A 21926-nucleotide genomic window follows, 5' to 3' on the forward strand; every position below is an offset into this window, starting at 1 on the left:
GTTCTCCCACCACCCTCAGAAATGTGCCTTACATTGGCCTCCACTGTTTTGCTCCACTTGTTATTTTCTTTCTTGTTAACTTACAGGATACCTTTAATTGCAATGGCAAAATGTGAAGGCACTGAGCACTGGGAATGTTCTGACACTGTGGTGCTCCCTCATTACAGAGCTCTCATACCTGAGTAATTCCTATTCTGGATCAATTAAAAGGTCTGCCCAGTGGAACAAGTGAACATGTAATCATGAGGTTTTTCTCAAGAAATTGATGGCAGGTTGCATATGAGGAATAAATGTTTTTCCTGATTAAGTTTTATGTGTAACAAGTAGACATGCGATTCAAGCTGGTTTGACACTGTAGTGAAAGATAAACTTCATACTGAAGAGGAGGTGAGGCTGGGATTTCTAACCTCTTGTTTCTTCCCCTAAGCTTCCAGGTATTTCATTTTCCTGCTGCTGTTTTCACCTGATGCTCTGAGAAACTATTCCACACTTCTCTGTTTGAATAAGAACAAGGAATACATTTCAATGTTTTACAAATGGAGGACCTTGAATTTAAATAACTTTCTATAGACTCTGCAAAATTACATATTAAAGGTGGTGATAGTAGTAGTAGTTGCTGGTTGCCTTGATGACTGAATAGAGTTTTATATGTATACATATATATATATATATATATATATATGAATTTTCATTCTGTGCTCTAATACTGCCATGGGAATCCAGCTCCTGTCTTTGCAGTGCAGAGAGCTGTCAGTCAGATTCAGATTCCCTGATGGCATGACTGCATTTCACTCTTAAGCCATGCAGATCAGCCATGCATGCTGTCCTGCAAGAGTTTGGGGCAAGTGCCAAAATTGTACTTTGGATGTACGGAAAGATTTACTTTTGTAAATCAGTGGGGACTATTCAACAAAGCTGAAATGTAAGGTTTTATGTTAATGGGATCCAGGTAGAAGTCAGCTAGATTTGTGCCCTTTGTGAACAAAACCAAGACTTGAAACCTTGGTCCCCTGAGGAAAACAATTTAGCAAATAAGAATTTCTCTCAAGGCAGATCTGACTTCTGCTGCAGCCTGATAAACAGCAACTTCATTGGCCTCCTGCAAAAGGATTATAGAAAGTGTTTCCCCCTTCTGCTGAAAAAACACCCTCTCTTGTGAGTGCAATCAAGCTGTTTGCCAACATCTGACAATGTGAAAATCTAGACTTAGGCTTCTGCCTCAGATTTCATCCTTTCCTTTCCCTACATTGGAGTACAATATTCGCATTACCTATACCAGCTCTCGCTCATCTATTTGCAAATGTTCATTCAATCTTCTCCCCCCTCCTTCATTCCTTGTGTAATAGCAGCCTTGGCAAAGCTGTTTTGTAGAGAGGAGCACAGCCCTCTGCAGGCTGTAGCTGCTGCGCACTTGCTGAACATGGCAAGAGTGTATCAGAAATGTGATTTATGTATTTATATATGCCAAAGTCTCAGCTCCACTCTGATGGACACAGGTCTAGCTCGCAGCACTGGATGGTGTTTTTTCCTCTTTGCAGTGGGCTGGCCCGTTCTGGAGAACAGGACTCTCAAATTGCTGTAGGGAGCAGGTAATTAATCAGCGTCCTTGACTGGGTTTAGGTCAGAGCTGGAGCTGCTGCTGCTATGCTGCAGAGGAGACTGCTTCTGTTTTTGGCTAAAATACAGCAAATACTGCAGCTGGCAACTGCATAGGCAGGGAAAGGTGTTCAGCAGTTGGCACCTGACTGATGATGGAAAGGAGTAGAAACAGCACCACCACTGTGTCTCAGGAGTGTAGGCACAGGGAGTTCAGAAAATGGGCTTCATCAGCACTATCTAATAATTTTCAGATTTTCTTCTAGAAAATTTATATCATTTTAATCAGTTTAAACTTGATTCCCTGGCCTTAGGAGTTCCATTGTTTTTATAACAGTTAACACATTTTATGTACAAAAGAGATCTTCAGGAAAAATAACTGCCAGCTCTTTTTAACCTGCAGTCTATTGTGAGTTTTGGATTTTTTCTTTCATGAGGATTCTCTGTATTTCTTTTATAGAGAAATTCAAAATACAGAAAAGACATTATCCAAGAATACGAGTATGAAAAATTACAGCAATTGGTTGTTGTTTACTTACAATTTATTTTTTTTTTAATTTAGCATTTACTAGACCTAGAAATGTGCTTTTAGAATGCCAGAGCTGTACACAAATACATTATTCAACTTACTCTGCATGAGTGGGTTAGCTGTAACAAGAAATACTATCCATATCCCTCTTCCCTCCTGGCATAAAATATGTGCATATGCAACAGTGTAATGGCTTTAAATGTTTCCCTCTTATAACTTAATGGGTTTTTGGTGGAATTATCCAGGATAAATTTTAGCTAATATCTACAGACAGGGCTTCAGCAAAGAAAAATTTTGTAAGTGTTCAGTGATAGAAAATAGAAATATAACAGTCCTATAAAAATAGTTTTAACATCTATGTGCTGATGACTCTTGTGCTGTGAAACAACCCTGTAACAGTAACTCCTTCTGCATTGCTCACAGGACCATGAAGTCAAGTCAAGCATTTCTGTGTGGTACCACACCTCCCAGTTTCACTTAATGACCACTGCAGTGCATGAGTTCAAAATACCCTGATGAACAACTAACAGTTTCAATTTTGCCTGTTTTTGTTGGTGTTTTTTTTTCTCCTATGACAATAGATATCAGATACTCAAAGTCTTTTTAGCCTGTGCCATAGTGACAGGCAGGAAGGCACAGGGAAGGAGAGTGAAGTGTCATTTCTCCATGCCCCAGTGGACTGAAGAGCTGGGGGTGCTGCAGAATGATAATGTGCTGCCCTCCTAAAAACTCCTCCCTGGCCATCCAGGGCTGCATGGCCATGTGTGAGCAGCATCCAGATCTGCCACCATCCTGAAATGTTCTCCCTACACAAAAGGCCAATATAATGGTGAGGAAATGCAGAATCAGGGATGCAGTTCTTCTGGGAGTAGTGAGTTACGTGTGTCACAAGGTTCCTTTTTTTTGTTGTTTTTTTTTTTTTCCCAAGGAGATTCTGCCTTCATTTAGCTCCCATAATTGGCTGAAAGTAACTTCCTTAACTTTTTCTTATAGTACAGAGCTGGAATTTTTGCTGTTGATTTTGAGGCCCATAGCAGAAGTCTGCTGCATAGCTATTGAAGTGCTGCAAAATATGTGCTCCCATGGTAAGAGGGAGAGAGAGAAGGATAAAAGTTTTTAATTGACATTTTGTTCTGAAAATCTCTTGTCCTTTTACAGAGAGTATCAGCTTCTCTTTCCATAGAGTAGGTGCAAATCTGTGAAATATCAGCAGTGTTCCAGGTACGCTAGACTCTGGCAAAATTTTATTCTTAGTCCTTTAAGCTAAAGCCAGTCTTGAGCTGTGTGAAAGATCCCTGGGCAAGGAATTTAGACCAATTCTCAAAAGAAGAGTATGCTAAAAAGGAAATCCTATAGCTCCAGAGCTGGCAGATAACTGATTCTCTCTTAGTGAAACAGGGGTTTCTCCCATGCATAAAAATTAAGAATTGGAGACAGTTCAAAAGTAGTGTCACTGCTACTGGGAGGGCTGAACTGATAGATTTGCAAGCAGAGATTAAAGAAAGCTATATCCAGCTCAGCTGAGTAACAGAAAGATCCATCAATAATTGAAAGATGTCAGCCCCAAAGTGTGAGTATTTAGAACTGCAGAGCAAAAATACCTAGGAATGACATAGGAAAGTTATATATTGAAAAAAAAAACGTAGTAAGAACAAATACACTGAATAGCAATGAAATATGTTAGATCAAGAAGTAGTTCTCTAAAGAGAGGAGTTGCAAGCATGACAATTACAACTTAGGTTTGCTCCATGGTTTTGAATTCCTGAGATTTCTAAGTGAATAGGGCAAAAATGCTAAAAAGAATGTGTTTTAATGCATGGAGCCATCATGTGTTGAAGGTAGGTGATGGGAATGATCCCTTCTGGCTCTTCAATCTCTTTTGTGCCCCATGCACTTTAACTGAGGCTCACTGTGATGTTATCTATGAAAAGTAATAACTTTGTGGAAACCTGAACTGTGATATTATGAGCTCTATTCTGAGGATCCTATATATACCACTTCATCACAGATATTATTGACAGTAAGTGCTTTTACAACTTTTATATATTCTCTTTGTGAGTTGTTTTATAGCAAGGCAGCTAAATCAAGAGAATTTTTCCTGACCAGCTGAGCAACTGATAGGTCTCCTTACAAGCACTTAGGTGAATTCAATGCACTAGGATGATAAAAAGACAGGTTAGGACAAAAGCAGATGTCAAAACAGGACCCTCTGCTCCTTCCATCACCTCAAAGGTTATGTCCCACATGTAAAATTACTTGGGCTTTGAACCCCACTTTCCCTTAATTCTTTTGTTCAGAAAGTCCATTTGATCCTTTTCGGGATTCATTTGCCCACTTCTGATCCTCTGCTTTTGTCTCTTGTTTCCCTCCCTTGTTCTCTGCATATCATGATCCTTTTTCAGGCTGGCTCATTATCCTGTTAAATTCTCCTAGGAAGGGCCTTTTCCTCAGTCATGCTATTTCTAACTCAAGTGGTGCCTGCAGGAAGATCAGAACAACCCATGCTAGGAAGAGCTCTGTGAGTGGCACTACCTATAGGACAAGCATACAAGTTGTATTGTTTGTTAACTGCAAATTCACTTCTATCCCTTATTCCCTGCCTCTTTAGATAAACCTAAACCTCCACTGGGAGGAGAGAAAAAACATTCTTGACAATTTCCAGAGCCTGAAGATTAAAACTGGCCCAGTCCTGCATTTATTTGTGTGTGTGTGCACTTTGAAAAGAATTTTCTTTATCCTGCAAGTCCTGTGGAGTCCACAGATAATATGGCTCCCTTTCTGCTCCAAAATCTGCACAAATCCTCCCCCTGCCATGCCTACAGATGGAAGTAGGAAATATTCCCTTGCCAGGCCTGCAGTAAAAAGGAATGTGTCCCAAATGCAATCATTCCTCGTGCACTACATCTTGTGAGCAAGCAGACGGTGTGGCTTGCTTCAGTAACTTTTATATGTAAACAGTCTTTAAAAACATAATCTACATTGTCAAAGCCTAATCTAAATGATGTACTGACATTGCTTACTTTGATATGCTGACTTGGTTTTGAATTCTCTCTGGATTGCCTGGCCCCACATGGCCTTTTTGTGTTTTGTTTACTTTTCACTTAGCTGTCACGTATTTATTCCCATTAGATGTACAAAGTCAATGGATTCAGCCTAGCTTTACAGCTTAGTTGCCTAATACAGCACAGGGAAAAAGCTAAACGAAGCCAAGCAGAGGGGCAGGAAAAAAGCAGAGGGATTCTTCAGGTCTGACACAGAGACCGAGGAAAGAGAAAACCAGCAAAAGATGTGGATCTGGTAGAGCACCTAGAGATTACTGTTTTTCCAGAAAAAAAAAAAATGATATGTTGGGAAAGCAGAAATTAATTGATTTGTATACACTGAGTTTCTGGTTTTAAAGGCTTGCTTCTGAATAAATGCCTAACTTTTGTATACATCACATATATTTAAATGTTTTTAAAATCTGGATTTGTTTCAAATGTGAATGGATGGGGAAATGTTATTTTAAAAGCTTTTTTAGTGTAATGAGCTGGTTGGATTTATCTTAGTCAAACAGTTAAAATGGCTTACATGATCTTGTTCTGTGAAAGTCTTTGAAGATATGTGAAAATGCCTCATGCTGAGAAAAGTAACCCCAAAAAACCTACTTGGTGTGATCTTACCCACAGAATCCCTAAGACAAATGGGTGTTTGTGAAGTCTGTCACAACTTGGAGTATGACTGAAATGTGGACCATCCTGAATGGTGGTCTTCCCTCTGGATAGCCATGCCTACCCTGCCATGCTTCTCCAAGTAGGAATACCTACCCTGCCTCCAAATGGTTGTTTTCATGGCATTTACAGGGGATTTCATGTGGAATTTAGTGTTGAGGGAGGGACTGTGGTGTCTCCTTTGCTCTTGGAAAAAGGACAGTCCATATTTCCTCCACGGCACTGTGTCACTGATGGCCCATTGTTATCAGGTCACATTCTTCAGTTTCAGCCAAGGCGCTCAGCCCAAGTCCTTCATGGCAGCAGCTGGGTACCCAAACTTCCCTTCCCTTGGAGAGACTGTGCTGAAACTGCCCCATTTCCAGGTGCCCTGAGCTCCTTCCAGACGTGGCAGCCTGAGCTTTCCCTCTGTTTTCTGCAGGTGAAGCACGGGAACTACGCCTTTGTGTGGGATGCGGCGGTGCTGGAGTACGTGGCCATCAACGACGCGGAGTGCTCCTTCTACACGGTCGGCAACACCGTCGCGGACAGGGGATACGGCATCGCCCTGCAGCATGGCAGCCCCTACCGAGACGTCTTCTCACAAAGGTAAGCCTTTGGAGCTACTAAGGAAAGGTTTCTCTCAGCTCTGGAGCCTTCTTCTAATTAAATTTTCGGCAAAGGAAGAAAACCACGTTGTTCTTGCAATGTTCTTCATTTCTTGCGTACGCGTTCATTTTATCCGAGACATTGAATTATTCACTTTTCGAGAAACTGCTTTAAAAACACTTTGTGTTGCTCTTACTTGAATTGTTCTTGTTTCTTTTGGAAAACACTAATGAGATAAACTCAACCTCCTTAGAAGGAAAATAATGAAAGAGTTGCTTCATTTGTTATAGAGAGTCAGCATAACTCAACCCTTCCTATTACAGAAGCTGTTTCTTGAAGAAAAAGAATTTGGACAGTGATGGGAAAACTAAAGGGGATGAACAAGAACATTAGGTGTTTTGGTGGAAGGACCCCTGTTAGTACCCAAAAGCATAGGTGGTTATCCCCATACTAATCAATCTCTTGGGCCACTCAAGTGCCATCTCTAGAGATGCTACTGGTACTGTGTTTCTACTGGGATCAGAAATACTAAATTAATTGTATGTATTGTGCCTTTGCATACGTATTTCTGCTCCACTCCAGTATTGATTCCTAAATCAGGATCTGTGTGAAATGTAAAAAAACTACTATACTTCTATCTGCAGTTTGGCACTTAGGAGAAGACATGAGCTAGTCTCCTGACCCTTTTTATCATTCTGAATCTGGTCTCTCAGCCTGGTTTCTTTTGGTTTGTGTTATGTGTATGAAGCAAAATTTTACAGTTGCTGCAATGGGATTTCTGCTGTGTGGCTGCCAGGTAAACATACAAAATATGCATAATTTGGATTGTTGCCTTTGCCTTTGTTCAAAGACTGTGGTGGGGAGAAAGTAGCCAGTAAGGAACACTGTGCAGATCCAGAGGAACCACTCTCTGCTCACACCTACTGCATGAACAGGGAAGACTTGGATTCTTTCAATCTGTTCCACTTTGGGAGTGACATTGCTGAATTTTGAGCTAGCATAGCAGCAACATAATAAAAATTTCACAGAATCAACAAAAAATTTAGTTTTGATGAAACATGTATATGCTTTGTATATTACAAAGAGTATTAAAACCAAATATTTACCAAATACTGTAATACTCTCATATTCCAGCTGTCCAGGCTGGCTCTGCTTAAAATCTCTGGCCCTCTACTGTTAGGGATCTCTATGCAAAACAAAGTAGTAGGATTCCTTCCTGTAATCTTTCAAAGAAATTCTTCCACTTATTCGAGTTCTCAGGTGCTTGTCAAGGTGTTAAGTCATCCTCTCCACAGCCTTATCCCTGTAAGTTTGAGCACAAAAATTGGAAGGCATTAGGGAATTTCAGAGTCTGTGTCTTTATTACCAAACACGGTGAAACCCCCAAGCGACGTGTCACAGCTCACACCCACATTCTTCCTGCCCACCTCTGCTGCTCTGCAAGCCAAGGTGGATGCATCCCAAGTGCCCTCAGAGACTGCATGTGACAGGGTTTATGTACTGGGTATAGTTCTTGGCATGGAGGAAGTGGTTATGGCTGATTCTGGTAAGACAGTTTCTCCTTGGTCGTGGTACTGGGCACATGGAGAGGCTGGGTTACAGCTTCTTCTGATACACTGCCTTCAGCCACTCCTGGATCATTGCTCTGTGCAGGCCTGACATTTCCAAGTACAATTTTATTTCATAAGACAATTTTGGCTTTTCAGTGTGTTATTATATCTTGGAGCTATAGGGAAGCAGAAGGAAGCATAAAAATTTGCACATATATAGGTATTTTTATCTGAGGATCTTTGGAGCAATTCTTAAATATTAGCATCTCTCAGGAAAGCAAATGCTATTTCCACTTAATGCTTAGGGGATCCATAGCATCAGGAGACTTAAATGAAATCCCAAGGTCATATGTTGTCCCCTGGTGGAATCTGGGATCATAGGCACTCATTTTTGATTTCCTGTTCGAGTTGTCAGAGTTCAGGTAGATGAAGAAAGGGATTATTTGTCAGATATTGGGCCACAGGAGGATCTGGATGGATATGCAGAACTTAGTACTGGTGAGAAAATAACTCATTGCATTAGGAGGAATAATGGCTGAACAGAGAAATTGGAATTTGCTTGGAGTGATACTACCTCCTGCAGAATTTAGAGAGCCTGAGATATATATTCTGAAAATGTGTGTGCTGCTGTGCTTATATTCTTATTTCTGTATTATGAGAGCATATTATATAGCATTTCTAATTATGTTCATAAATATAAATTTACATTTTAAAGCAGTGAAAAACCATATAAGAACAAACATGTGAAAGAGAAATCATGCTTACAAGGTAGCTTATGAGGTTTTGTTCTTAATACCCTTCTGTACTGTTCCTTGAGTTTACATCCATGTGGTTTTCATACATCATCCTTACATTTCTTCCTAATGAAAAGGCTCAACAACCTTCAGCAGCTGCAGCCTGCATGCTAAATAGAGAGAGAGGAATAGATTCATTGTATAGGATTAGCAAATGTTCACACGAATATTTCACAGTTTTAATGCAGCAGGGAACCGGTTTAAAATATATTGGCACTTCTTGATCTTTCCCAAAATAAATATATTCATGTAAAAATACAGGCCTTCTCTTTTAAGAAATTTTGTATAAAGCCATAAGCTGCACAGTGTTAAATCCCTAGGGTGCAGCTGTGAAAGGTCTGGCAAGCTTACAGGAGAATTTGTTCTCTGTGCAGGAAGCACAGGCTTACATTTAAAACTTTTCAGTACCTTTTCCAAGCATACAGGTGATTCCCAGAGAAACAGGAAAAGAGACAGAGAGGTGGAAACGCTCACCCCTTCTCTGTAAAGCTACTTGACTGCAGCGTGAGCTGCAGTCAAGGTAACACTGTGGTAAAGTTTACCAACAGGAAGCAGTGTCAAAAAAGGGTCTTTGAGGGTCATTCTTTTTCACAGGAAAAAAAATCCCTTCTATGCCAAAACAAAGACATGAGCAGCAGTGAATGGCCTGACCACAGTATGAGATTGGCTTTTTGCTGCACGGGGGTGGCAAAGCAGCCACAGCATCTGGGACCAGGCCCTGCCTCATGCTTTCTCTGAAAGCAGATGCTTTGGGTCCATCCTGACAATAGATATGTGGCTGAAACACAAAGAATATAGAAAATGAGCTGGGTAATAATTGAAAGATGGAGCTGTCATAGCCATCCCGATGACTTCATTCATGTTGCAGGTGTTAACAAGCACAACTGGTCATGGCACTAGGCAGCCAGGTGATGTGCTCAGGTAGATGGCTGTCCTCTTTCCTTTGCCACTAAGATTTAACCTTCTGAGCACCAGCAGCCTCCAGGCAGCATGTCAGTTTTCCCTCTCTATATATTTTTCTTTCAAGGTAATGACAGGGGCTGTAATAGGAGCTGCCAAATTTCCTAGGAGGGTTTGAAAAGGATATGTCTTTTGGTTCATGAGGAGCTCTGTAGTGACACTAAATTTGACACCTGTTCAGAATTCTTTTCAGCCTTAAACTTTAAAACTTCCACTGCACCCCTAGGAGGTATAAATATAATTGCAGGTGCTTTTCAGAGTATTCCATAGGATGTCTGTGCTTCCTACAGTGCTGCAGCAATGGCTCAGGTGCTGTGCTGGTGGCTGGCTTTTGGTGGGGGTCAAGGAGGGCTGGCAGCAAAGTGCTGGAATCCTGTTCATGTTCCTACTTTCTCTGCTGTTTCACTCTCTCCTCCTGCACTACAGTCCCAGCTGTGCAGCACACTAGAGGCAAAGGGACAGGAAGCACTAATTCTGTGCCCAGCAGAGGCCAGCAGCCAACTTGTCATTTAACTGGAACCTGTCAGCACCCAAAACTACTGAAAAACCAAGTGATAGTTGCTCTGCACCCCTCTTATCCCAAAGAGCACCCATGTGTTCTGCCCCTCTAGGTCAAAAGAAACAGTGACAATAGGAAGAATAAAAGGGAAAGGCAAGCTGCCTTTAGAGCCCACAGTGTGAGACTCTGTCTTGTTCATCAGCTGTGTTCCCACAACTGCCCCAGCCAAGAACAAGCTCATGGACACCTGAAGTTGTCTGTGTGCCAAGAGCAGCAGCAGCACTTCCATAATTCCTGGCGGTTGTCTGTGGGAAGGGGGTATGTGAGGGCAAAATGTATGGAAGGTACAGCTACCATATAGCAGAAACCCCAGTCTGAATTTGACATTATTCACAAGAAGTCACAGCGAATTTGTAGTGTTCCTAGAGAAGTCAGTCACAACTTTTTGTCCTGAGGGGGGAAAAGAATTGGATGCTTATAATGATTTCCTCATGGCAAGCCCAAAGACACCTCCCTAGCAGTAAGTGGTGTGCTTTCAGATATCCAAAACCTGGGAGGGAAAGAAGAGAGCCATCAGATGGCATTTCAGACTGCCCCCTAGCAAATCATTAGCCAGCTGCTTTAAATAAATGGTGTGGATATTCTCCTGTCCTTTTTACATCTCATCAGCAAAATCCTGAGTCTTAGAAAGTTCCTGCCCTGGGTCATAAATATGTGTTCTTCCTGTCTCCTCACCATTAATTCCCTCTCCTTAAATTTTCATTCTGTGTCTTGGAGGTCACTTATGTCCAAAGACTCCAGTGCAAGAAAAATTACTTTATTCCCAACTACCTTGATTTTTCTCTGCCCTTGGGACTATGTACCCCTTTCTTTGAGAAGATCTCTGTTTTGGGGTTTTTTTTAAATATTCTTTTAATGAAAGCCCACAAAAGTGTCACTAATTCTCTAACTTATCTTTTACCAGCTATATGGGAAGTAAGAGTTTTGGATTATACCCTAACCCTGCAGAGGACTAACAATAATGACATAATTGATTTTTTCATTATTAAATGCAGGGATCATCTGCAGAATAGTGGATGCCTTAGTAAGAGATCAACTTTGCTTTGTCATGGTAGTTTGCTAAGAATTGAAATCCTATTCTGAGCTGTATGTATAACATTCTGAAACATATAGTGTCAAATTAGTAAAATCTACCTAAATCCACCCAAAGCATGTTTTTTTTTCTCATAACACCAGAAAATTAAGAAACTCTGCAAGTTGGGAGAATTACTTGACTTCAAGCAAACTCCTGAATTTAAATAGAAGAATTTAATTTTGAGAGTCTGCTCTGAGATCATGTCACAAGTTCATATGACTGAAATTACATTAGTGAGAGGAAAAAAAAATCAAAATTGATTCCAGGTTTCTGAGCAATCTGACATGAGAGTCCACTCTTAATTTATTCAGATATAGTCATTGCTAATGAAAGCCTTAACTTCAGAGTAGCACATAGTAACAAGGTAGTTTCTCAGATAACCAGGATACTAAATAAAAATTTAACCACACCAAAGATAATATTTTTGACCATCCAAATAACCAGTCTATCCTATTTTTTTCTGACTTGTAGGGGTAAAACTGAGAATTGCACCAGACCCTAGGTCTCAAAACATGTCCATCTTCCTTTCTGCTGACCCAGGTCCTCCAGGACAAACTGCATTTGGCCTTCATGCCAGGGAACTCACCTTGAGGAAGGGCTGCTCAGCCAGCTCCTGCCCCCTGGGGCTACAGAGTGTTCACACTCTGCTCACCTCACTCCGGGCCACTGCATCCAGGCTGAAACCTGTCACCTCAAATGGATTGTAAGAAAAGATGTAGCTTCATTCTGATTTTTCAAAATGGCCTCCATTGCTTCATGAGAAAGCCCTAACAGAAAGTTTTTGTCCCTATGCTATTCTCTTCTTTTTTTCTACCAAGCCCACGAACATCTGACCCAGGTTTACAGGGCTCTGCAATCCTGTCCGAGCTTATTGCTCATAGCTCTGCCCAAGGGCCAGATGATCTGACACTGTCCCTTTGCATCCTCTTCCACCAACTGCCTTATCTCCAGGTTCTGAAGATTCCTGCACTGTCACCAGAAGGGTTTCCTGGCTTTATTACTCCTCCCCATCTGGCTTGCTCACCTTGGCTGTAGGACTGCAGAGAGGCTGTGGCTCCCACACATCACGTTGTGAGAAATGGCTTTATTGACTCCTGTAATGTAAATGTAAAGAAATGGCTTTATTGACTCCTGATGGCGCTTGCAGGTCTCACTGTGAATTCATGGCTAGGAGCTGAACAGGATGGAGACGCCTACAGAAACACAGACTTTAGCAACTTCTTAATCTCCTGTGATATTAACTGATGAGATACGTTAAAGGATTCTGCAGCAGATCTGGAGTTTATTACGTACACATAGTGAAAAATTACTCCAAACATATACAGGCAGTGAGCAGATTAGGGCTTTTTAAAGATACCATAACATTATTTGATGGTCTAAGTTAAAGAATCATGAGGTAGCAGCACTGAGAAGAAGCATGACAAAGAAAATCATAGAGAAAGGCATTAGATCTTCTTGCATTCTCACACAGCACAGAGCTATGAGGAACAGAGAGCTGCCTTCCTCCTTCACCATGGAAAGGCACCTCTGCATCCAAGCAGTGCTGTGGTGAAAGAAAACTTTCCAACATTGTTGCATGTTGGGGAAAAAAGGTACCATAAAAAAAGGCAGCTTTATTCTTTCTCTTTCTCCTAATCAGTGTTCACGTTCAGAAAGGGCCCTACATTCAAAGTTTCCCAAAGGCAAGCCAGGTAAGGGCATGCTTTTGCATATTAATTCCCCATCATTACCCCAAAGAAAACAGTCTAATTGTGATGTGTTAAATTACCAGTAGAGAGCACTTTGCAAGCTCTTTCTCACTACTTGCTATCCAATTCTTTACCCTTAGGCACCTCAGACTTGGCATGTAAAATGGCCAGGTATTACCCAGTGAGCTGTGCAGTACAGCAGTGTTGCTCATCCAACTGTATGGAAGCGACATTTATTGTAAGCTGAGTTGTTCATGTGTTTTAAAGTTTTATGGAGTGAGTAAGTGCATGGCTGCATAGTTTGAAACTGCTTGGTTATAAATCTGATGACAGTAAAGCTAAAAGAAGTCCCAGTGAGTGGCTTCCTGCCAAGAACTTGCCTTTTATGAATTCCTGAAGCAAAGATTGGGTTTACCATCAGTGCACACTGTCCTGTAGTACAGGTTTTTTTTCTTTTCTGGCTGCCTTCTCTAATGTGTGCATCAGTCTGGGGAGGAATGGGTGTAACTACTCACTCTGGCTCAGCTGAACAGCAGCATTGCCTTTAAAGTGGGGTGGAAAACAAGTGCAGAGCTTTCCATGGAAATATGAAGGGACCAGTCATGCAGCTGCCCTGATGATAGAACCATAATAATCCAAACAAGAGTTTAGCCCACCTACCTGCTCTTGGTCTCAGTTCTCAAAACTGGTCAACCTATTTCACTTAAAATAATCAAGACTAGCAAAAGAGCAAAAAGTAATAGATTTTTGCTAACCCATTTTGTTGCCTTAAAAATAAATTAACCTTTAGCTGGACCATAAAGCTCATTTTCAGCTAGTCCTGTTTTCCAGATAAAAGGCCTGAAAATAAAGTTTGTTTTCAAAGCTGAAATGAACTTGATGGAATGACAGCTGGAAGGATTTATCCATATCTGAGCTAAGATATTTGCTTCCACCAGTGGAATTGCTGCAACAGAGGCTACCTCAGCCTTCAGAGATTTGCCCTGCTGTAAAATACCAATCTGCTATTTGTCACCTGTTCTTGAAACATCTGTAAGCCAAGAAGGTGCTAGCCTTGGTTGATGGCTTCAGCCAAGTTCAGGGGTAGGCGAAGGGAAAAAGAGCATGGGGAAAATCTCCAGAATGTAGAGCCAAGGAAGAGTGGTAGCAGGTTTCCTGGCAGAGTTGTCTTCCCTTGCTGAAATAGGAAGAAGAAAGCTCATTGGAGGAACAGGGGAGTGACAGGAAAAACAGTGAGGAGCTGAGCCTTCCTCAGTGATTCTTAGAGGGACAAAAAAATGAAGCCTTCCTTTTTTGCTCAGTTCCATGTAGGAGGAAATTAGCAAAGTGAGAAATCTAAAAAACTATCCAGAGAAGTCTTCTGCTGTATCTCAGAGCAATCCCATAGGGTAGGTTGCTCTAGGCTGCTCCCTAAGGAAATAATGAAGGAACTGGGAGAGGAAGCCACTTTGCCCAGCAGGGTCACCCATGTGTCCGAGCACAGTGATGGAGAGGTTTGGGTTAGTTTGAAGATGAAGATGGGGTGGGGAAGCCTTTGCTCTCCGACTCCTGTGTAGTCTTGAGGAAAAAATGTTCTGGTGATGAGTTGTTACAAAATTGAGAAGACCTCTGCCCAAACCCCAAGGAAGATTTGGTGGTGGCAGAGAGGCTTTGCAGGGTTAAAACAGATGAAAGCATTTGCTGACATGAACCAGCTGGAAAATGCTGGAGGCTCTTGTTTGCACAGTGTGCAACAATGTGGTTTATGTTGTGCTTTAGTGCTAGTGGTGTTAGGTTAGCCCACAGTACAGCAGAGCTCTGATCCCAGCCATCATAGTTTTGATGACTGTCCTAAAAACCAAATGACTTTCCAGACCCAAGTTTTCCACTTAAACGTGGTGTGCAAGCAAACAGAAATGTCGATATGGCCAAGGAAAAACTGTGTTTGCCATTTTATTCATAAAACACTTTTGCAAAGTCCATTTAGTAATTTGCCATTGTAACCACCTGCACAGAGAGCTTTCAGGGCAGAGCTCTGACACTGTATTTTGTTCATACTTTGACTGCTCAGCTAAAACTTCCATTTCTATGCATTTATTCTGCTTCACACATTATGTTATCAGTCACTTTCAATATTTCAAAGTCACAGCAGTCCTTTTCTGACATGCATTTGCCAGAATGAACTGCCTTGACTGCTGTTATTACAGACTGCAGTTCCTGACTAAGGGAAAAGAAGACTTACGTAGAACCAGAATATTGGAATTTCTGAGGAAAAAAAAAAACAATAGATAAAACAGCATAAAATTAGAGTCAATGAACAGAAATAGATGCTTTAAATGACCAACTGTATTTAAAAAAAAAAAGGAGGTGAGAATGGGAAGGCAGGATATATAACCCAATATAAAAGAATTAATCAGGAAAAGTTTGCTCTTTCAAGTTCCTATGCAAGGTGCTGATAATGGCACTCTTCAGCCATCTGTAAATCAGAAAAGTATGGACTTCCTCTCAATCAAATACTTTATCGTATTCCTCTAGTGCTCACCTTCAACAGAGGGATTTGAATAAAAGCCATTTATAGTCCCAGAAAACCATCACAAGGGGGTTTGGCCTATCTGGAACATGTGCTTACACTCCTGATTAAGTGCTAGTGGCAATAATTTGTCATGGCACGTGAGCACATCTCCCTCTTGCATGTGCTCAACAGCATGCACAGGCTTTGCCAGGTCACTCTGAAAGCCCTCACAGTCAAGGGCTCAGCCAGGGGAATTACACTTGTTTGGAAAGATCATGATCCTTTCATTCTTATTGCAATTGAATTTTTTTTCCCTTCTATTTGCTGCTTTTGTCTTCAGCTGAAAGAATAGCCTAACAGCTGAATTTCCAAAGCAGGTAAGAAAAGCTGCCACCTAATTACCTGGCCTTGTAGATAAGTACATGCTCCAGCTGCTCCCACCAAAGCAGAAAGGTTTCAGCTGGTGACAGGCATTAAAAGGAAAAATAACTCCATTGGCTGCAGTTTCATAGGTGGGATGCCTCAACAGAAACAAAGAGGTCAAAGACATCAGATTCCTACAGAAAGCTGATGAGACAGATAAGCCATGTTCAGATTTGTTTGTTTATTTAATTAAAAATTCAATTATTTTTTAATTAAAAAAGAACAAACAAACTCCATTACAGTAATATTTGGAGAGAAAAGCAGCAAAGTCATTAGCACTGTTTTGCAGCCTTGAGAGCAGGGATTAGAAGTTCCTGGCCCAGGACTGATTTTTTTTGGCTTTGTCTGGGATATTCCTACAGCAACACATGAGATTAACCATGAAGAAGTGAGCCTTGAGGTAACTGAGAAATAGATACTTTATTTTTAAAGTTGTTTGTTTTTGTTAATTTCCTTGGGTTTGGGGGGATTTAGTTAATTAGCAGTGGATCTTCAGATCATGGAATTACTCCAGATTTATACTGGTTTAGCTGATGGGAGAATTTAATCCTATAATATGCCTTTGGCATAATTTAGATGTAAGGCTCAAGATTAAGGTCCCCATGAAACAGGGAATTTATGTTCATTTCTTTTTCTTATACTGTGAAGTGCTATGCAAAGCTACAGAAATGTGTCAGCTCTGACAGTCACACTTGGGCAGCAATCAGGGCTTTCAGAAAGCCATTGGGCTTCACCTGCAGCATCAAATTCCCCTGTGTTCTTCCATTTTATATCAATCTGGAGTAAATTGTAAAACCCATAGAAGAAAAGCAATTGAAAAAGAAGCATGGTTAAAGCCCTGAGGAAATTAAAGTTTCCTGATCTTCTTCGTGTCCCTCTTAAGTTAAAAACACCTACAGTGCTCATTTTTAATTTTTTTGAGAGTGTCAATCTCGCACCAGATTAAACATATGAGGCCTCTTGAAAACACAAGGTTTCAGAAAGAACCCCTGACAGGTGTTTAATACAAGAAATTTATCCATGGTTGTGTATGTAAGTAAGTATATGTAAGCTGTGCTGGCAGCAGGGCTGTGTTTTGTTCTCAGCCCCAAAATGCAATATTTGTGTGGTAGCAGAGCAGTGAGCAGTGATATCCTCTCCTTCTCCTTGGCTTTGCAAGTGAAGGGTCTGTCACTCCAGCTTGCTACAGGACACTCAGCTCAGGGGGATGAACAACACATCCAAGCTGACCATACCAATCACTTGGATGCTGATCAAAGCCCTTGCTTCTCCCACTGGCTGTTTTCTTCCCATTTTCTCAGCTTTTATCAGTGGTTTACTGCTTGCTTGCTCTAAGGCCTTCTTTTGTAGAAGAAATCCAGGCTGGCTTTGGTGCTGGAGTGTTTTTTAGGGCTGAGTTTAGGAGCAGTAGACTCTCTGCTTTCATGGAGAGCTGCAGTAGCCGAGATGAAGGGAGGCAGCAGGGCTGCAGAGCTGGCCCAGCTGTGAGCTGAGCACAGACACAGCTCCCTTCCTCTCACTCCTGCCAGCTTTATTTCAAATTACCTGGTGTCTTGGCTTCCTTTTTTCTGCCCAAAGTGTTTTGCTACTGCTGCTTCACTTAACACAGACCCTTTTGGCTGTTTCAGTGTTGTGTAGTAGCCTGTTGATCCTTGCCCTGCCAAACAGGGGTCGTGGGTTGTGGGATGAAGCCCTGCGCGGGTGCAGGGGAGTGACCCACAGGGTGCCTGGGCACACTCTGGGGCCAGGAGGTGCCCCAAGGGTTCTAAGTGCCTGTCCTCCTGGGTAGTGGTCTCCAAACCTCTTCAGAAACAAAACTGGTGGTTGGGGTCAGTAATGTTGCTCATTGTGAAAAAATGAGGATTTTTTATTTCCTTTTTTCCCCCCGATTTCTCAGAGGTGTAAGTGGTTTGTCCGTTCATGAGGCTGAACATGTCTTTTTGCTCATGATGAAAATAAAGCCTGGGTAAAGACTCTCACCAGGAGACTTCTGTCCTAGGCTGGCAGGACTGGGAGCAGACCATGCTGTGCGTCTTTCATCCTAGTGCAATTTAAGATGATTCCCACAGTGCTGCATTTCAGGCTCAGCTCTGAATATTTGCTTGCTCACCAAGAAGCTTTCTCATCCCCCACAGGCATTACATACCCACTAATATCTTTTTCTGAACTGAGGAAAAAGTGGAGATGCCAGCCCTTCCTCTTGCCTAAGCAATGATAAGCTCCTTGCTGAAATTTTCAAATGTTACATCCCTTTAGATCACTAATACAGCCTATCCCATACATCTGGAATTATCACAGGGCTGAATCTTAATAGTGATGGTGCAGGTTATCTCTGTGTAAATAGTGCCAGATCTTTATTCAGCAGGAGAAATGCTGCAGGCCTGCACTGATCTATTGATCTGGATAAACAAGATAGTTTGTTCCTATCTGGAGGTGCCTTCTTAAAGTTCAGTTTGTGATGCTTGCAGCTAAAACTGATGATTTGATGTTTCTGGATATGCTGAAATACCTGGTGTGCTGCCTAGAAACCAAAGGATTTTTCTCTGTAGGCCTGATGCTGGACTTCCTAAGCCTCTTGCTGTACTGCCAGCACTAACACAAACATTGCATCTGGGCAAAAAGGGTCCTTATTTCTGCCTGCTGTTCTGGCAGTCTGCATCACTTCCCTTTGGGCTTAGTTAGTGGTGCTTGCCTTGAGTCACTGTGCTCTCACAGCAGGGCTGTAGGAAGCTTTCTTGGCAACATTTGTTGTTCTAGAGAATTGTTTCCTAGCTGAGGCTTTATTGCCTGCTCTGAACTTGGGTTTTCTCAAACAAATTTCAGCTCTATTTCCAGGCTTGGTTTTAAGCAAATGGAGTCATTTATGGTTGAAGGGGGGAATTGTATGATATTCAGGGATTAATTTTTGACTCAAAATATGGAACAAATTAAAAAATATAGGAAGAGGAGATAGCTTAAAGACCATGTCAATCAGAACTGCTCCTCTTAGCATGCCACTTCTCCTGACCTAGCCTGTCTGCTCCATGCTAACAGTGGTTAGCTAAATTAGCTAGAGTCAGCTGGATACTTGAATGGCATTAGAAACTGAAATCTTTGTTAGAGTTGAAAATGAAAACTTATTATTTGATAGAAAGAAATAAGAAAGAATGCTTATAATAACTCCAGAATCAGTCATCATAAAGTGATGGAAGTCTGAATTAAAGTTCCACATCAAAGAAACCTGAAGGTAAAGGATGCAGTTAGTTCAGTCATGAAACTCCAAATCAGCCTTATAATGATGCCATGCAGTTAACCTGTGCTTATAATTAAGGCATTTCCTTCGTTATTAGAACCTGAGTAGATAAAAACAAGTGTGCCTTTTTTTCTTTTTAATTTTGTTAGAACTTGTTAGATTATTGTCTTCACGTGATGGGGAGGCCAGTAAGCTGAAAACTTAGGAACTTGCATAGGAGTATGGTGCCTAATCCTGATTTGTGTTCTGAAAATTTTCCTCTGCTTTTCCTACGTCAGTGTGACATCCTTGGTAGGCCAGGCTAAGTGTTGTGATGGCCCTTCCAGCCCCACTGCCAGCAAATCTCCTCACTTCATTCTAAACCACCCTTCTCTGACATCATCCTGCTGCCTTTCTCCTCCAACCTTATAACTTGGTCCTTTGCAGCATCTTTCCATCCCATCCAGGGCACTAAGATCACCCTGAGCAGCATATGTGAATACTCCAGGCTGGAAAATGGATAGCCCTGGGACACTTGAGGGATCCTCCAGGTTGCTCACTCTCCATACCATGAAACCACAACCAACTTCCCATGATGTGTCTGACTTCATTATGTTGCTTATTGAATTTTGCTGGCAGTATTGTCTCTTGTCCTCTTGGGACCAGCATCAGTTGTCATGGCAATTACTGTCAGGTGGTTGCAGCTTGTGTGCTTGGAGGAGCATAGGAAAGCTGATGGCCGAAAGAAGTCACAGTTCAAACAAAGAAGCATAAAATGTCAATTACTAATACTGCTTAGTGACCAAAATTTGGGGGGCTGCAGCAGTTGGTAGATAGTTGGGTTTCAATCAACATCCTGTGTGTCTTTCAGTTTAGCTCCCAGATGAATGTTATTGGTTTGGTTTTTAATTAATTACAATGGCATTTGAAATGACTTATGAAAGAAATGGGTCATTCTCTATGAAGTCGTTATTCAGGTTGCTGTAGCATTCATACATCTGCCCATCTGGCATGGATTTTGGCCATTTTATACAAGGAAATAGTTTACAAAGGAGCCCCAAGACATGTTTGGAAAAACAGGGAGTCTTTTTAATGTCCCTTAGCCTGTGTTCCTAAGCCTGTGCTTAACCTCAACATCTCTGGTGCTCAGAGAAAGAAAGTTGACAGAAGTGGAGGCCAGCTAGACATCTCCTGTTGGACATCTCCTCCCACAGGTAGGAATTTCTATCTCAGTGCTTTTGGACTTTGGGCCTGCCTATTGACACTTCTAACATGGATTGGTTAAGTTGGTTTATTAAGTTAGTCTGAAAACTTCTTTACATAAGTTTGAAGAAGATCCATGTGTGATAAGCATGGAAATTTTGTCTGTATTGACTGAGGAAGTTGGAGTCCTTGTAAACAGACATAAATTGATAGATGAAATGCAAAATAAGGGAAATTATGTAAACACGGCAGGTGCTCAAAAGAGTAATCTATCAATGCTCTTTTCTGTAAAACACTAACAGAGAAAATTAGTAGAGTGGGGCCTTGCAGCAGTATTACATTATATACCAATCCAAATATGCTCTCCTGGGACCTTTTCTTAAAATGACTAAAATCCCCTTCCATGCAAAACAAGTCTGGAAAGAAGAAGCGTGTATTAAATTTGCTCAGTTTATAGCTTCATGTCATGGTTTGACACTGGGACAATGCCAGTGCTCCCATGAGAATACCCTCTCCCTGGTTTCTGCTGTGAGATCTGACCAGGAATAAGCAAAGCAGGCTCCCACTTAGGAAAAAAAAATATTAACTAAACTACAAGGGAAAGGAAAAAAAAAGAAACACACAAGGCAAATGAAAACTTCACAAATACATCTCCTCCTCCCCACCAAATTCCCGATACAATACATCCCCCAAATCATCGACTCTGGGTCCGGCACCACCCTTCAGAATACTCAATCCTCAGTTCATCAAGAGGAGAAGGAGTCCTTCTTGTGCCAATGGTGACCTCTTCCTTTCATGTTCAGTGCTCTCACCACTGAACACGGACCAGAGCTGCTTCTAGGGGTGACTTTTAAGGATGCTTCATCCCACTCCAAAAAGGCACAGTCTCAACTTTGGGACACCTGTCCCCCCCATATTTGTCACCCCCTGGGGCCGAGGGGTACCCACACCGAACCCTCTTGGTTCTGAGGCATTGCCTCCCCCTAGAATGCAGTCCCTGTATCACAAGGAACATGGCTCTGTCCATGGCTACACAAAAAGAGTCCAGCATAAGCTACTCCATCATCTCTTCCACCTGAGTTGTTCTCTATTTCTCTCGTGGCCCATTTCCTCTTATCTCCTCTATATCTTTCTTCTCATTCAGCTCCAGGAGGATTAGCATTTGTAAGGTTTCTGTCATCCAAAAAAAGTGTTAAAAATCTGAGGCTCTGTCTGTCCGGAACTCCCACAGCTGCCCTGCCAGGCACCTTCTCGCACCCCCCCCTTCTCCTTCTCGGCTGGCCAAGCACAGGCACAGGCTCTTTCTCTCTCTCTCTGTCTCTCCTGGGGGTGGTGGCTGCCCGATGCCTCTCAGTGCTCCTCCTCCACCCTTCCATCCTGCAGGGCCCTTCCTCTCCCTTCTGTCCAGGCCCGGCCTACCTCACCCGGCCGCATGGCTGCCCCTGGGCCTACCTCACCCGGCCGCATGGCTGCCCCTGGGCCTACCTCACCCGGCCGCATGGCTGCCCCTGGGCCTACCTCACCCGGCCCCATGGCTGCCCCTGGGCCT

General features: G+C 42.0%; 1 protein-coding gene across 4 annotated transcripts in view; it reads left to right on the forward strand.

The window, feature by feature from the left end:
* GRID2 (glutamate ionotropic receptor delta type subunit 2) overlaps window positions 1–21926 on the forward strand; it is a 684189-nt gene that overhangs the window by 610754 nt on the left and 51509 nt on the right. For all 4 annotated transcript variants that reach the window (XR_010783485.1, XR_010783484.1, XM_066548056.1 and 1 more), the window contains exon 14: window positions 6257–6423. Coding sequence is in view for 2 of the 4 variants with exons in the window: in XM_066548056.1 (XP_066404153.1) it covers window positions 6257–6423 (167 nt within the window). In the remaining 2 variants the exon portion in view is untranslated. The remainder of the gene's footprint in view (window positions 1–6256; window positions 6424–21926) is intronic.

Source organism: Molothrus aeneus, chromosome 4 (genome assembly GCF_037042795.1).
Source record: "Molothrus aeneus isolate 106 chromosome 4, BPBGC_Maene_1.0, whole genome shotgun sequence".
Taxonomy (NCBI): domain Eukaryota; kingdom Metazoa; phylum Chordata; class Aves; order Passeriformes; family Icteridae; genus Molothrus; species Molothrus aeneus.